The sequence below is a fragment of the Furipterus horrens genome, unplaced genomic scaffold (assembly GCF_987537825.1).
Source record: "Furipterus horrens unplaced genomic scaffold, mFurHor1.1.pri manual_scaffold_4, whole genome shotgun sequence".
Lineage (NCBI taxonomy): Eukaryota > Metazoa > Chordata > Mammalia > Chiroptera > Furipteridae > Furipterus > Furipterus horrens.
This window is the reverse complement of record NW_028327174.1, coordinates 60,598,777-60,616,521: the sequence shown is the minus strand read 5'-3', so window position 1 is coordinate 60,616,521 and position 17,745 is coordinate 60,598,777. Positions and strand designations below refer to the sequence as shown.

At 34.2% G+C, this 17,745-nt stretch overlaps 1 protein-coding gene across 2 annotated transcripts in view; it reads right to left on the bottom strand.

Moving 5' to 3' along the window:
• Positions 1–17,745, bottom strand: part of USP15 (ubiquitin specific peptidase 15) — a 111,154-nt gene that overhangs the window by 74,347 nt on the left and 19,062 nt on the right. For both annotated transcript variants that reach the window (XM_090273544.1, XM_090273545.1), the window contains exons 2-3: positions 12,094–12,221; positions 9,092–9,222 (exon numbers count right to left, since the gene is read on the bottom strand). In XM_090273544.1, coding sequence (XP_090129670.1) covers positions 9,092–9,222; positions 12,094–12,221 — 259 coding nt within the window. The remainder of the gene's footprint in view (positions 1–9,091; positions 9,223–12,093; positions 12,222–17,745) is intronic.

Here is a 17,745-nt window from a genome sequence, read left to right as displayed (position 1 = left end):
AAAAACCCATTAAGATTTCAAAATCCACACTTTATTAGAATTCAGAATTTTTCTGATTTTCTTCTCTCCAGCAATATCTTATATTACTAAAATGCTCATTATCATTACTTAGAACACTACTGTATGTATTATATATTATATTAATACTTCTAAAAGTAGTATATTAAAAAGCTGTTCTTTTAAAGAAAATATCTTTTCCTCTATTTCCATTTGAAGGAGCCATATACTATATGAATGATTGAAGCTTGAATACAATGGCACCACAACACAGAATAATTATCACATTTATGTATTAGTTTTGATTCTATTTAATTATTTGTTTATATACTATCTCCTTTATTGTTTACATAAAGCCTCCTACATTCATTAAAAATATTTGCACTGAAAATAATCATTTACATAATGGCGGTGAAGACTAACAGAAAGAAACAGGCTATACAAATAGGATATAAAGTTATATTTACCTATTATTAAAACCATTAAAATAATACATTTGAAATTCAAGGCTGAAGATGACAGTTAAAATGCTTTTTGTAAGTGAATTATAACATTATAGTGTTGTGAACAAAGAACAAGCACAAGATGAAAAAGCTCCCTGTCCAAAATATAAGACTATGGTTATATAAAAATACTTCCATTAATTCAAGACTACGTCAAAGGTCAAGTCTCTTTATTACGTTAGTGAGGTAAATACAGCTTTATGCCAAATTAAATAAATATAATTTCTATTTGTTCATTTTGCTGTGAATATTATAAAATTTTCTACAAAGCATGACATATATTTGATAAACTTTATGTATAGCAGCATATGGAAGTTGCACAAAAAACTTTACTTCATTCCAAGTGCCTACTTTTCCCCTTTTGGAAGTCGAAAGTAATTTCTAAAGAAATGTTACTTTATAACAATTTAATAACTCTATTCTTAATGCACACATTTATTATTTTTAAAGAGTTAGCTACATTCAGCACTTATGAAGCACCTGTACTGTACTTCGTGCTAGGAGTAACAGGTGTGTTAGACCTAGGCTCTGGAGTCAGAGTGAGAGCCCTAGTGGTAAAGACAGACAAGTAAAGATGTACGACACAAAGGCGAAATCAGTTTTCAATACATAACAAATCTTACACATTATTTTCCATCTACAAACATTTCAGGAATGATCTTTTTCAAAATAAAGGACTCAAACATAATCATAATAGCATTATCACAACTCAAATAATTCAAATGAACCCCCTAATATCAAATATCTCCAGTTAATGTTCAAACTGTCCCTGCTCTCTCATTTTAATATATTGTTTGAATCAGGATCCAAATAAAACCTACACATTAGAAATGACAGATAAAATCATTTAAATATATAACTGAAAGCTAACCATCCATCTCTATATTCTTGCAATTTTTATTAAGACTACTTCAGGTGGTGAGATATATTCTAAAGGAATGCAAATAATATCTAGTTACCCCTTTTTTGTGATGTTGGTAGGCATAAATTAACTACTGCATAGATCAAGGTGGGCAAACTACAACCCACAAGCTGAATGTTTCACCACCTATTCTGTTAAAATAACATTGCACTGGAACACAGCCACATCCTTTTCATTTATGTATCATCTATGGCTGCTTTTACACCTCGAACAGTAGAGATGAGTAGTTTCCACAGAGACTATTGTGACCCACAAAGCTGAAAATAGTTACTACCTGTCTCCAGAATAAAATGATGGGACATACAGAAGATAATCTTTTATATATTCCTGGAAAAAAAAAGGGGGGTATGTGTACAGATGAGTCAGTGGCCTATAGCAAACTTGAAATCCACCTGGGCAAATACTGAAAAGATCCTTAATTAGGACTCACTTTGTAACACTTGGTTCTGCTATCTGGGTCATGACTTTTTCATGAAAAGTTAATACATATTTGCAATTGAGTAAATTCTTTGTCTGATTCCTGCTTGTAGAAGTCTGGGAGGTCAAAGGCCTCTTTCATTTTACATTGTCTCTGAAGTCCAAGATGGCAGTGGTTCTTGAAAACATTGTAGGTCTCCAGGGGCTCTCATTGGAATCATTCCATTAGGCAAAAGTCACACACAAAAATCTCCTCTAGGTAAGTCCTCTCAACTTTGGGTTTATACTGAGGAGTAAAGCCTTTAAGCTTTTTAGAAGCCTGAATGTTGAAAGGAGGGTGAAGTATACTCTAAAATCCTTTTTTCCCCTGTCAATTATGCAACCCAATTTATTCAATAAATAAAATGCAAGATGGGAAAAGTGGTGGGAAGGAAGCTGTAGATTAAAAGACTAAAAAGATATTTATATATATTTACCAATACTTAGTACTTTTATTACTAGCAATTTTTAAAATTAAAATTATTGGGGTGACATTGGCTAATAATACTATATGAGTTTCAAGTGTACAATTCTGTAATATCTAATCTGTATACTGCATGTGTGCATCCAGTCTAGAATCTCTCTATCAGCCTCTTCCCCTCTTTCTCCTTCCTCATCCCCCTTCCCCTCTGGTAACCTTCATATTGATGTATGTTTCCATAAGTTTGTATGTTTTGTTCATTTGTTGCTTTCTTTAAAAAAAAAAAAAAGTGATATAAAGATTTATTCCAGGGTCTTAAGAGTTTACAAACAGAAAACAGCTAGGCAAAAACCAAGAGTGTTCCAAAGAAGAAATAAGTTTTAAAAAGTTCTTACAGTAAAAAGTACATTCTAAAGAAATATCAATCTTGCATTCTTAGCCCTAGTGTTGGTCCAGGATGATTATCAAGTCAGATATCAGGTGGTTTGGAAAATGGATGCCAGGAGGTCTGGACGCATCCAGTGATTTGGACAATAGGTGTCAGATGGGTGCCAGGTGTCCTGGATACCTGAGTCTTTGACAGTAATCAGAGGGTTATTTGGAGGTTTGGTTTATGTCCAGATGTATATCTAAGCATTGATGCAGGATAACTGTGTGCACTGTGACAAATAACTCAACAGTCTTCTCATCCAATGACATGCTCAAAGGGGACCAGAGTAGGCCTTAATCTGGAGAACTCAGGTGAGGTGTCTCTTGCTCAGTTTTATATCCCATATACGAGCGAAATCCTTTGTGTCTTGTCCTTTTCTGTCTGACTTATTTTGCTTAGCATGATACTTTCAAAATCCATCCATGTTGTCACAAATAGCAGTATTTCATCCTTTTGTATCGCTGAGTAGTATTCTATTGTATATCTGTACCACAACTTCTTTATCTAATCATCCATCAAAGGACTTAGGTTGTTTCCATGTCCTGGCTACTGTGAATAATGCTGCAATGAACAGAGACGGGTACATATATCTTTACGAATTTGTTTTCAAATATTTCAGGTAGATAACCAGAAGAATAATTGCTGGGTTATCTGGTAGCTCTACTGTTAATTTTTGAGGAATCTTCATACTGTTTCCATAGTGGTTATAACAGTTTACATTTCCACCAGTAGTGTGTGAGGGTCCCTTTTTCTCTACACTCTCCCCAACTCATGTTATTTCTTGTCTGATTGATAATAGGCATTCTAACAAGTGTGAAATAGTATCACACTGTGGTATTTTTAAAAAAGATTTTATTTATTTACTTTAAAGAGAAGGGAAGGGAAGAAGAAAGAAGGAGAGAAACAGGACTATGTCAGAGATACAGCAATCAGTTGTCTCTTGCACTCCCCCAACCAGGGACCTGGCCTGTAACCCAGGCATGTGCCCTGACCGGTAATCAAACCTTTTGGTTTCAGGCTGGCGCTCAATCCACTGAACCACACCAGCCAAGTCCACAACTGTGGTTTTCATTTGCATTTCCCTATTAGCATGTGAAGTCGAGCATCTTTTCAACTTCACTAGCTAAAAGGGAAAGGCTTTTTGTTTGAATAGAATTGTGAGGCATCATCAACTTTTCTGAGGTCTTAATGAATTTTATAATCATACCTAGGCTTCAACTTTTAGACCATACTTTCCTGAGAGTGACTTGAGTTTTTGATCTTTGCTTAAGAGACATTTCTTAGTTTTAGCAGTCTGTCATTTGGACAAGCTAGAAATCTTCAAAATAAGGAAGTCTTTACACCTTTTTATTTCAGTCCTTTCTTTAGCTTCTCTCTCTCTTCTGACATCTGAGTATAGCAGCAAAAGAGAAACCAGGCAGTATTTTCAACATTTTGGCAGATCGTTCATTAGATATACTTTTTACCTTTTAATTTACTGCAATTATCATGTTGCTAAACTTTCTGCTACCTTATAACAAAGACCACTTTCGTCTAGGTTCCAATAAGACTTTCCTCACTGGCAGCCTCCTCAATTTCTGAAATTCTACTACCAATTTATTCAAGGCTCTTCAGACTTTCATTAATACTCTTACAAATTCTTAACAGCTTTTACTCACTGCCCAGTTCCAAAACCACCGTCACCTTCCAAGTTATTTAGATAGCACATTATTCTGCCTACCAAAATCTGTATCACTTATCTATTGCTGCATAACAAATTACCCCCAAACTTAGCAGCTTCACAAAACATACATATCACATAGTTTCTCGGGTCAAGAATCTGGAGCAACTTAGCTGGGTTGTTCTTGCTTGGGGTTTCTTGTGAGATTATTGTCAAGCTGTGTGGGGGCCGGGGCTTCAATTATTTGGAAGCTCGAATGAGACAGGAGGATTCACTTCCAAGTTCTTTCATGATTGTTGTTGGTAGGCCTCTGCTGCTCTCTTGTCCAGTGATCCTATTACCTTACCATATGAGACCATCCATAGTCTGAGTATGCAGATTAATTTCCCAGATTGAGAAATGAGAGGGAGCATGAAGGCGTGTGCACACAGGATGTAAGATGAGGTGTCTTTTCTAAGCTAATCTTTTCTTTTTAATAAGGTATAATTGACATAAAAGATTGTTTCAAGCATACAATATGATTCTATATTTGTATACATTGCAAAATGATCATCACAATAAGTCTAGTTAACATCTGTCATCATGCAGGGTTACAAAATTTTTTGTGATGAGAACTTTTAAGATCTACTCTCTTAGCGACTTACAAATATGCAATACCATATTAACTATAAGTCACCATACTGTTCACTACATCCCCATGACTTTTTGATAACTGGAACTCTGTTCCTTTTTATCCCATTCACCTTAAAAAATCTCATTTTAAAAGTGATAGGCCATAACATCTGCTACATGTTACTGGCTACACAGACCAGTACATATAATACCAACACCTTGGAACAGTGTGGAATGGGACTACTCAAGGATATGGATATGAGGAAGATATGAGAAGGTAGAGATCACTGGAGGTCATCATGGAGGCTACTGTATTAGCTTATATGGTAATATTGTTATGTACTTAAATTTTATACATATTTTTATCCCTGTAAAAAATTATTACTATTTTAAACAGTCTGCTTTAAGATTTATTCACAATATTTACTTTTGTCAGTCTACATATTTCCTGTGTCTCCAAGCTTCCATATGGAATAATTTTCCTTCTGTTCTGCAGACCGTTTCTGTACTTCCTTTAATTCAGGTCTTCTGGTAACAAATTCTACAATTTGTCTATCTAAAAATAGCTTTTTCTAAAGGATCTTTTCTTTGGTCATAGAATTCTAGGTTAGCAGTTGTTTTTTCTCAGCATGTTGAAAATTTTTTGCTTTCATCTCTCTTGAGAAATCATTTCTTTGTCATATCCTTACTTTGAAGGCAATATTCAATATATCTTTTTCCTGGCTACTATAAAAATATTTCTTTTTCTCCTTTTTATTGAATTTATTGGGGTGACAGTGGTTAACAAAATTATACAGCAGCTGCACAATCCTACAACACATCATCTGTACACTGTATGGTGTGTTCGTCACTACAAGTCAAGTCTCCTGTCCATCACCTCTTATCCTCCCCTGTCCTTCTCCACCTCTCCCCCTCCTCCTAGGCAATCACCACACTGTTGTCCGAGTTCGTGAGATTTTTTTCTCTTTTCTTTCTTTTTCTGCTCAATCCCTCTACCCTCTGCAATCCAGCCACCCTCCTGACAGAAATATCTTTTTAGCTTTGCTGATTATGGTTTTGTTTATATTTTTTTCAGCTTGGGATTCACAGAATTTCTTGAGTCTCTAGCAAGATAACTTTCATTGGTTTTGGAAGATTCTCAGCTATTACTACCTCCAGGATTACTTCTACCCCATTCTTTACTCTCCTTCTAAGAGTTCACTTTATGTATGTTAAATTTAATCACTGTTTTTCACATGTCCCTTTGCTTTTTTAAATCTTTTGCATCCCTTATTCTCTCTAAGCTTTACTCTGTGTATTTTGCACTGATATTACCATTTACTTTACAAATTCTGTCTTTGGTTCTGTTTTATCTAGTATTTTACCTAAACACTAAGTCCTTAATTCTTAATTTTCTCATATTATTCAGTTTTAGAATTTCATTTGTTTCCTAACAGTTCTGTCCTTCTCAACTCTTTTATATTTTTGAAGATAATATGCATAGCATTTTAAAGTCTCTGTCTTGATAACTCCATTATCTGGATTCCTTATGGGTTTCTGTTGTCTACAGTTTCTCTTGGATTTTAGTTTCATTGTATTTCCTACTCATTTGCCTGTTTTTTTTAAAAAATAAATGTCTGACATTAGAAATGAAACACTGTAGACATGATCTGAAGTCCAGGAAGATGATTAACTTGTTTCTGCATAACAGCCAGGGGTATTACCAACTCTAGATTCCAATTAGAGACTAGTAACAGTCAAAATTAGGCTTCAGATCCTAAAAGACCAGTCTATTCTTTAACTAGTTCCACTAGCATCAGACTCATGAGGGGCATAGTATAAATGAAAATTCTGAGAGTCACTGATTTAATATTGGAGGAAGACACATTTTAATAAAAGCTCCTGGTAATTTTATGCACACTAAAGTTAGAAAATTACAGGCTGAGAAAATTCCACCTACTAAAAACAAACAAAAAAAGTATTATCTAGCAGGCTTGTTAGATTTTTTTCTTTCTACCTGTGTGAAGTTTTCATGATTCTTTTTCTTTTTTGTTTAACTTTGTTTATCAGACACAGATCTCAAGAAATGTCAAAAAAAACTCTTTAAACACATAATGCCAATGAAGTTGCTGGTTGATCTCTTTACCATTAATAATAATGACCTGTACTGTATAGTATGCTACATTTATTTAGCAAAAATAAGTGTATCATTAAAGTTAAAGGTAATAACAGTTTACAACATTTGAAGATGTTTCAGACACATATTTTGCTTTACTCCAGAAATGAAGTTTTTCTTCTAGACAGTTTTACAGCTACTCTATCCTTCAAATGGTCAAAACACTCAATTCTCCAGCAATATAGATAAAATGATAGACCTTTTTATACATATAAGGCTAGCATTCCTAAAAAGAGGAATCTTAATTGTGAAATGTATATAAGAAAAGGCTGAGTGAAATTGAGGAGGTAAACTAAATCAAAGGCACATTCTATTTAGAAAACAACATTCAATTCTAACCCAAAGAATAAATACACACATACAAATAAAAACCATTAATATAGTAATTTTGTAGCAGAAGTTCCAAATAAATACAAATATGGTTTGGTCTACCAGAAGTTTATACCCATGCATTACATAATTCATCTTTTTCACTGTTTCCATGTAGGGGGGAAAAACCCAAAAAATTATGGTCAGAGATTCTGGTTCTCCCTGCAGCTTTTCCCCTCATTTCCCTCCTCACCCAAATACATTATCAAACACTTGTGTAATGTTGGCAGATCTACTTTTAAGCATTTGGTATTCCACTATTACAATACCCTCACTTTCATAAATAACTTTTTAGTTCCAAAAAGTAAAGAAAATCGTTCCTTTTAAATTCTTCTAGATTATAACTGTAAAGCTTTAAACTGAAGAATTAGAAAGGTATCTGCATTTTCAAGTTTAAAAAATAAATATGTTGCAATATATTTCTTCAAGTTCTAGGTTCTTTATTATTTTCTAATTGTTTTACCAAAAAAGCAGTGCTATCTTGGCCAGTGTGGCTCAGTTGGTTGGAGTGTCATCACATATATCAAAAGGTTAGGGGTCTGATTCCTAGTCAGGACGCATGCCTAAGTTGCTGGTTAGATCCTTGGTAGGGGCTAGTACGAGAAGCAACAAATCGATGTTTCTCTCTCACATCGATGTTGCTCACTCTCTAAAATCAATACAGATATTAAAAAAAAAAAAAAAAAAGTCAGTGCTGCACAGTAGTTAAAAAAAGTCAGGTGGTCCAGTTTGTAAACTGATGTGACTTTCTAAAAGGCCCTGCACTCTCTACTTCTCTTCACATTTCCTCATTTATAAAATGGAGATAATAATACATACCTCATAGGGTTTTCTGTGAGGATTAATTTAGTTAATATTGTATACAGTAGTCCCCTATTATCCAAAGGGGATACATTCCAGGACCCCCAGTGGATGCCTGAAACCATGAATAGTACTGAACTTATATATACTATATTTTTTTCTGATATATATGTACATACCTATGACAAAGTTTACTTATAAATTAGGCACAATAAGAGATTAACAATAACCAATATAAAATAGAACACACAACAATATATGGGAATAAACACTATGTGAATGTGGCCTCTCTCTCCAGCCAATCTAATGATTGAGAAAACTACTAAGTGAATAACAGACAGGCAGCAAATATAGCATGGATATGCTGAACAAGGGAATGATTCACATCCCAGGCAGAATGGAGAGATGATGTGAGGTTTCAACACGCTATGTAGAATGGAATGCAATTTAAAACTTATGAATTGTTTAATTCTGGAAATTTTCTATTTAATATTTTTGGATCACAGTTGACTGCAGGTAACAAACCATGTAAAGCAAAACCGCAAATAAGGAGGGACTATTTTACATGCTTATTTATAGTAGTGGCTGGTACATAGTAATCCCTCTATATGTGTTAGCTTATTACACAGGTTATTATACAGTGTACAGTAACATTTTGATAGTCTTTATCTCGAAGATAACTGAAAGTATTCAAAAGTCACTGACTTAACAAACAGCGTAAATTATTCAAAAATACATTTTTAACCAGTTACTTTTAATATGTACCTTCCGTGCTATTGGTTCCTGACCTTCCATCAATGTGTACCAGCTAACAAGTTTGTTCCAGCCCTCAGTTGGCAATAGTATATAATCCAATTCATCAATAAGATGCTCCTTAAGTGACTGGGCATCCCCATCTGCAAAAGAAAAAACAAATTCAATATATAAAAAGAAACAAAAGTACATACCTCTAAATACTCTGGTTGTATACAACACAAATTACTTAAACTCATGAATACTAATTTAAATATTTAAATAAGATTTGGAGAAAGCTCTGAAAAGGTTCACATCTAAATCTATATATTCCAAAATAAACCGTTGCTTTAAAAAGTTACAATGTTTAGCATTCATCAAGCAACAGATTAGTTTAAAAACATTTTTTCTTCTATTAGGCTCTTAAAAATAAAATAAGGTATAACTGTTAGCCAAGGAACCATAAAAAGTGTCTCCCAAATATTTTAAGTATCAGAGAACCCTCACATGGTAATACTGGTCACTCAAAAACAAGGTAATAACCTATCACAATGACTCGAAAGCACATGGAGCTGGAAATTATAATGGAAATCACAAAAGGACATCTTGTGAACCAACTAATTATTTGAGAAAGCCCATAATCTAGATTCTTCCCCAGAGCTACAATGGAAGTAGTTTTTCAGATGTGGTTCTAATTCTGATTCACTTTCAAAATGCTGTTTAAACTAAAAATTTAATACAGGGCAGGACAGAGATGTTGAATTACACTATATCTATATCATAATTCTAATCTGAGATTCATTTATTATAATCTGGTTCTTTACTTCAATTTCAGAGGTACAGACACAGAAATAGCTAATTAAGTTACAGAAAACATAAAGGGGATTTTCTCATTCTAAGGCAGTCTTAACCTCTCAAACACGGGAAACCAAATTTTTCTTGGTAGCTTTTCAATAATAAGAACATACTATTCTTATTAGAGATAAAAATATAAATTAAGCAAGTAGCAGGAAAATTGCTGAAAGTATTAAGAGAAAGTTATTTATTCTATCTATGATCAATCTGTGGTCACAGAATCATATACTTTCAGAAAATAGGTTTCATCTAGAACAAAAATAGGAAATTTGTGAATTTTATAATATGAACTTCAATAGTAGATGCAAATGATGCCTTAATTTTAAGCTCAGTTTCTTAAAACCTTAGCTGTAATTCATTCTGAAGTTGAAAGAAGCTTAAATATTCTAAACCCCTGTATAGATGTGCTATGAGACATAATATAGCAGATAACCATGTTATCTCAGTCAACCATCAAAGCAATCCTATAAAATAGGTATCTCCTTTTTAATTAGAAAATATATTCAGGGAATTAAGTAACTTGCCCAAGATCATACATTCAGAAAATAATGTTATTATAGAAAACCTTGTTATTTCAACTGATTTTTAAAACACTATTATGAATTAAATATTTCCATTTTTATTAGTAAATAAATTCAGGTATTCGATTAACTTGTCCAAGGTTACACAGAGAGAAAATTATAGAGAATGGATTCAAACACAAATCATTTTAATCTAACATCCATTTTCTTTCACTATAACAAAATGCCTCAAAAAAAAGTTACAAAAAATAGTTTAAAATTAAGACTTCTATGTTCTTTTCCACAAAAATTCAAGAGTTTGAGTGATTTGACTATATACCAGAATGTAAATAGTTATCTGTATCTAGTGGACAAAATAAAATTACTATTTTAAGGGAGGGAAAACACCCCTAAACTAAACACAGAATGGCTGATATTTGTTACTTTTGTGTTTACAGATATACAAATAAACTGCACATATTTAAAATGTACAGTTTGATAAGTTTTGACATATTGATACCAGTGTGAAACCATCACCACTACAAAAATGATGAATGTATCCATCACCAGTAGAGACTTCCTTATAGCGTTTTGTAATCTCTCATTTCTATCCATCCAGGTTCACCATCCTATTGCCAGAAAACCATGTATCTGTGTTTTGCAACTATGACTATTTTGCATGTTTTAGAATTTTATATGAAAATTGTGTCTGCTTTCTGTTACTACATGCAAATCTGCATTTTCTAGATTCTTAAATAAAAATACTATGTACTGTTTTGTGTGGTTTTATTTATGCTGCTTCATCCTCTTGAGATCTATTCATGTTTTTATGTATAAATAGTTCATTCCTTTTAATTGCTGAGTAGGATTTCATTAATTAGATATACTATAATTTGTTTATCCATTTGGTTGTTGATGGTTTCTCTAATACAAATAACATTGTCAAAAACATTTGTATGTAAGTTTTCATATGGGTATATGTTTTCATTTTTGTTGGGTGAATGCCTAGGAGTGGAATGGCTGGTTCCTATGGTAAATATGTTTAGCATTTCAAGAAACTGCCAGCCTGTTTCATTGCCAAAACAGTGTATGGAAGTTCCACTTGCTCCACATCCTTAACACTCGGTATGGGTCAGTCTTTTATATTTTTATCATTTTAATACATGTATAGTGGTACTTCATTGTGTTCTTAACCTTCGTTTCTCTAATAACTATATAATGATGTTGAATATCTTTGCATGTGCTTTTTGAATATTTCTCTGGTGAAACATCTGTAAATCTTTTGCCCACATTTTCCACTGGACTTTATTAATGCAAAGATCCAAGAATATAAACATATACCAGTGCTACCTAAATTAAATAAAAAATGTCTTGTATCCACTAGAAAAAACAACATACAACACAACATTCCCCCCAAATAATAAGATAGTGCTTTCTAATTTACATTCTTCATTTAAAGGTTTAAATAATAAACCTTTATTACATCATAAATGAAAAATATTTGTCACAATACAGACTAATCTTGACAAAATAATCTGAGTTCACTGGGTCAAATCTACAATATAAAGACATTTCTAATTTCTTGATTTATTTACATAAACATTTTCTATATTACATACATTGCCTATAACATATTGAAATGAACAGATTTACAACTTGACTGAAAGAATGAAATAATACCTTTGAGAAGTCCAGAGTTATCAATGGGTCCAGGATATACATTTTGATCTCCCATTTGGTATTTGTCCCAACTGTCAAAGCCAACATATTTTTTCCACTGTTTGAACCAGCGACTATCAACTAAGTACCTATAAACAAAAAACCGGTAAAGAAAAATCAGAAACTATAGGAACAGCTCAGAAGCTATTTCTGATATTTCATTTTATATTAAAGTATGTGCCTACTTCAAAAAGAATAATTTTAATGTCACATTATTTGAAAGAAAAATACTTCACTTGTTTAAAGTATTATTTCTATAAATAATACAAGAAGACAAGTAGTAAGATACACATTAAAATATTACTTAATACCTGTCTGCGTTGATGCCTCCTGAGACTCAATGGTTTGGCTGAACTAAGTCGCTGGATTGGTGAAGCATAAGAGTTCTGTGGGCTTCACTTTAAAACTGGTTTCTGTTTTCTACCCTAATGACTGGGACAGAAAGGGCCCAGAGGTCTGAGAGAGGGGAAACCCAAAATATTCCCCTCAGCCCAAACTAAGTATAGTGGGCAAAAGGGTTTTGGACAGGTGTGACGTGCCTGGGATACCTTCCTCCAAAGAAGCCCTTTTTTCCCCTAATGTGGGACATTGGAAAATTAACCCCTGCCTTTTGTCATCTAGTGGTTATGGACTGAATGATGTCCTATAACCCTGCTGCCAAATCTGTTGCCCCTAGAACACAACAAGGATGCCAGCCTGTTAAATCAAGCACACCATTGTCCAGGGACAGCCAGCTGACCTGGAGTCTGCACGATCCTTCCCTATGTGGGAAGGCCACCCTCCCCTCCACACCCCCACTCTTATTAGGGATTTCTGGACCCAAGGGTAGGTAGGACGATGACCATGGCCAGCTTGAAGCAGCCAGAAGAGCTCAAGACCTTCGCCCATTGTCCTTTATAAGATTATAAAGGGTCTTAAGTCTGAGAGGGGGAAATTGTTATAGAGTGGGGGCAACCCCCGCAAATAAGTAAATAAATAAATAAGTGAAAATTTTAAATTACTTAATAGTATTTTTAAAAATTGCAAGTAGGGACTTCCAGCCAAGATGGAGGCCTAGACAGACACGCTGCATCTACCCCCACAACTAAGAAGGAATACAACTACCTCAAAACTAGAGACAACTAGAAGTTCCAGAAAATAGAGCTGCATGGAAGTCCAACAAACAAAGAAATAAAGAAGAAATACTCATCCAGCCAGGTAGGAGGGACGGAGAGGACTCAGTGTGGTGACAGCAGCTGCAGGCAGGTGGAAAACACAGTCGCGCATTTTAAAAAGTGGGGAGGGACACCTGGGGAGAGCTCCCAGTACCAGACCAGACTGAGCAGCTCACAGTCCCAGCGCTGGGGACAATAAAGCCTCATTGCTTCTGACTGCAAAATCAGTGGGAGTTGGGGCAGAAGAAACTGCCAATCTCTCAGCAGAGTCCGCTTGTTTAAAAGGCCCCCAAGGTCCTACAGTGTCCGCAGACTCACTCATTCTGGGAACTACAGCCAGGGCAACAGCTAGAGAGGCACCAGTCCCATATAGAAGTGGAAGAAGTACCTGGAAAAGAGGGAAGTGCTGAGCAAGCAGCATTGTCCCCTCTCAGACCCCTCCCACACACAGTATCACAACGTGGTGTAACGGGTCACCACACTGATGAATACCTAAGGCTCCGCCCCTTACAACATAACAGGCGTGACAGCTCTACCTAAGACATGGAGGCAAACAAACACAGGAGCCTGTCAAGATGAGGACACAGAGAAGTATGGCTCAAAAGAGGGAACAGATCAAGGTTCCAGTGGGAGAGCTAAGCGACAGGAAGATAGCCAACCTAACAGACACAGAGTTCAAAACACTGGTGATAAAGATGCTCACAGGCTTGACAGATATGCTTGAGTATGGCAAACGCATAAGGGAAGAAGTGAAGGCTATGCTAAATGAAATGAAGGAAAATCCACACAAAACCAATGGTGATGGGAAGGAAACTGGTGTTCACATCAATGATTTGGAACATAAGAAAAAAAGTCAACCAGTACAGAATGAATAAAAAAGAATTGAAAAAAATAAGCAGGCTTAGGAACCTCTGGGACAATTTTAAACATGCCAACATCTGAATCATAGGGGTGCCAGAAGGAGAAGAGGAAGAACAAGAAATTGAAACTCATGTGAAAAAATAATGGAGAACTTCCCAAATTTGGTGAAGGAAATAGACATACAAGTCCAGGAAGCACAGAGAGTCCCAAACAAGCTAGACCCAAAGAGGACCACACCAAGACACATCATAATTAAAATGCCAAAGGTGAAAAATAAAAAGAGAATCTTAAAAGTAGCAAGAGAAAAGCAGAGAGTTACCTATAAAGGCGTGCCTATAAGACTATCAGCTTATTTCTCAAAAGAAACTGTAGGCAAGAAGAAACTGGCAAGGAGTATTAAAAGTGATGAAAAGCAGGGACCTAAAACCAAGATAACTCCATTCAGCAAAGCTATCATTTAGATTGGAAGGGCAGATGAAGTGCTTCCTAAACAAGGTAAAGCTAAGAGAGTTCATTATCACCAAGCCATTATTATATGAAATGTTAAAGGGACTTATTTAAGAAAAAGAAGATCAAAGCTATGAACACTAAAATGACAACAAACTCATAACTATCAACAACTGAATCTAAAAAATAAAACAAAATCCAACGAAGCAAACCAGAATAGGAACAGAATGATAGGTACGGGGATCATTTGGAGGGTTATCAGCTGGGAGGAGAAATGGGGAAATGTTGCAGGGATTAAGAAGAGTAATTAGTTGGTACTAAATAGACAGGGGGATGTTAAGAATAACATAGGAAAGGGTGAAGCCAAAGAACATGGACATGAATTAAAAGGGGGGTGAGATTGCTGGAGAAGAAGATACTGGTTAGAGGGGAGCAAAGGGGAAAAAAACTGGGACTACTGTAACAACATAATCAATAAAATATACTTAAAAAAATCGCAAGTAATCTCTCTTCATTAAAATATCTGTCAAGTGAACAAAAATTCCAATAGTAATCATAAAAATCAAAATAAATTATAAAATGCAATATAATCAAATATAAAGAAATAAAAAGGGTTCTTTTGCAAAAAACTTACAAATATAGTATGTTAATTTATATTTTACTGTATATTTTGGAGTAAGAAAAGCAATTATTAAAGGTTTGCAAGACTGATTATAATGATTACCATCAAAGTTTAAAAAAAAACTTTAAAAATAATAGCTCCTTTACCAAAAAATGTTAATAACAACAATACTGTATCCAATTGTTTCTTATACAGTAGTACATCTTTCAGGACATCTATGATTACATTTAGCAGGATTTAAAAAGTGTGATTCACCAAGCATTTTAAGCATTAATGAAACTATATTATTTTCAAATACCTAGAATTAGTTTCTCATCAGATGACCAATGACAGAAAAAAGTAAAATGAAGGTTCTCTAGCAGAGAACATTAAAAAATCTAAATGTAAAGAATTTTTGCCCTGGTGGGTATGGCTCAGTGGACTGAGCACCAGCCTGTGGACTGAAAGATTGCTAGCTTGATTTCTGGTAAGGGCACATGCCTGGGTTGCAGGCCAGGTCCTGGGCTGAGGGTGTGTTAGAAGCAACGGATAGATGTTTCTCTCACACATCAATGTTTTTCTCCCTTTCTCCCTCCTTTTTCCTCTCTCTAAAAAATAAAGAAAAAAAAATCTTAAAAAAAAGAACTTCATAAGTTTAATTTATTTCGATACATTATATTTATTATGAAGTTGTCATTGGTTCATAATTATTTTATTCTTTCCCAGAAACATTTCCCTACATTTAACCAGGTTCAATCGCAAAAGTAAAGGTTAACAAGATATGTATAGCCCATGTGTTTAATAGCACAGGCAACCAAGATTTTAGATCAGCATTCTGTTTCTGTGTTCACTATGTACAGCACTGTAGGAATACAATGCTATAATTATGTCTGAAAATCTCTGAAGCAAATACGCCAACCTAACAAAACCCCACAGTTCTTACAGAATTCTCATCAACAGTTTAATTCCCTAACAGTGGATATGACAGAATTCCTGTGAGTACCCCAAATCCACTATTATGGTTATATAACTGAAAGACTTCAAATCATAAAATTCGAGATATATGAAGAAAAAAAAAAACAGTTGAGAGACTAAGTCATAAAAAATCCTGTTTCTAAAAAGTTTAGACTAGCAATGAGTTTATATGTTAAATTGATAATAAAGTTATACTAAATTGTATTTCACTCACCAAATTTTTTTTACTTTCTCCACTGTTATTTAAACAAGCTATTCAGACATTTCATTTGCTTTCTTTGCAAATAAATGTCATACTAAGTGGCCTTTCTCCTTTTCCATTCATCTTCTTTTCCATCACTGTTCTAATTTCATAGTCTTAACTATTTTAATTCTGACTTTTTAAGGGCAGATTCTCCCTGCTAGTTTGTATTGCAAATTGTCTTAACTGTCTTCATCCATTTACTCTTCCACATGAATTTTAGAAGCAGTTTATTAAGTTACACACACACACACACACACACACACACACACACACAGAGTTTAAGATTTTGATTGGAATTGTGTTGAATTTATATATTAACAAATTATAATTAAAAATATAATTTATAAAACTTACTTAAAAAGCTATTAGAGGAATACTATTAACATTCTAGTTTTATTTACTTAAAAGATATTTCTAAATGATGAGACTTTATCTCCCAAAGTATTTAATTCTCCACAGTTATAGTGGAGATTTGCACTGGGCAGTATTCATCTGATGCCGTAACATGATACTACTATGAGATGCTTCCATTCGATAAATATTTAGCTGCTTTCAACACTACATTCAATTGCAAAGGGGCATCATATTTATACTACAGACCACCTACATCTTACTTGAAGAATTTTGTGGTAAGGAAATATGAGGAAAGTAGAAAAAATAGAAGCACCTATTACAAAAATAATGTTTAGTCTTAGATTTACTCATGAAAGATAACAATGTTAATAAATAGTCAAATAAATGAAAAATTTTATTTCAAGATATTTATTAATACATAGATTACCAAGATTACATATGAGGGAACAGAGACCCGAATTCACACATTATCAACATCACTCTTAATCTTTGGTATATTCTCAGGGTTCAGATAAGCCCAATTTTAGCTTCTGAGTTTGTTTTTTGGAATAGTTGTAACAATCTGTGAAGGCTGATATTTCATGACTTTTATTCTTCACAAATAGTCATAATTATGATTGAAATGAAAACTAAATTCTTAACATTACCTAGTAAGTCTTATATGATCTACTCCTCCTTAATAGTCTCAGCTGGTACCATTTATCTTTGTGCTGAGATCCACCTACAAGAGCCTTCTTTTCAGTTTCTGGACAATTTTCTGCCTCATGGCTCCTTCTGCCTGGAAATATTCTTCTATTGCTCTCAATACCTAGTTAATGCCTATTATCTTCTAGATAGCCTAAATGTCACTTTCTTGGGGAATTCTTCCACTAGCCTCCCCCTGTTTCCTCTCAATTTGGAAAAAAGACAAAGGAACCAAAAACAAAATGGCAATCTCAGTTTACTAGATATGAAGACTCTTTATTAAATTATAGAAA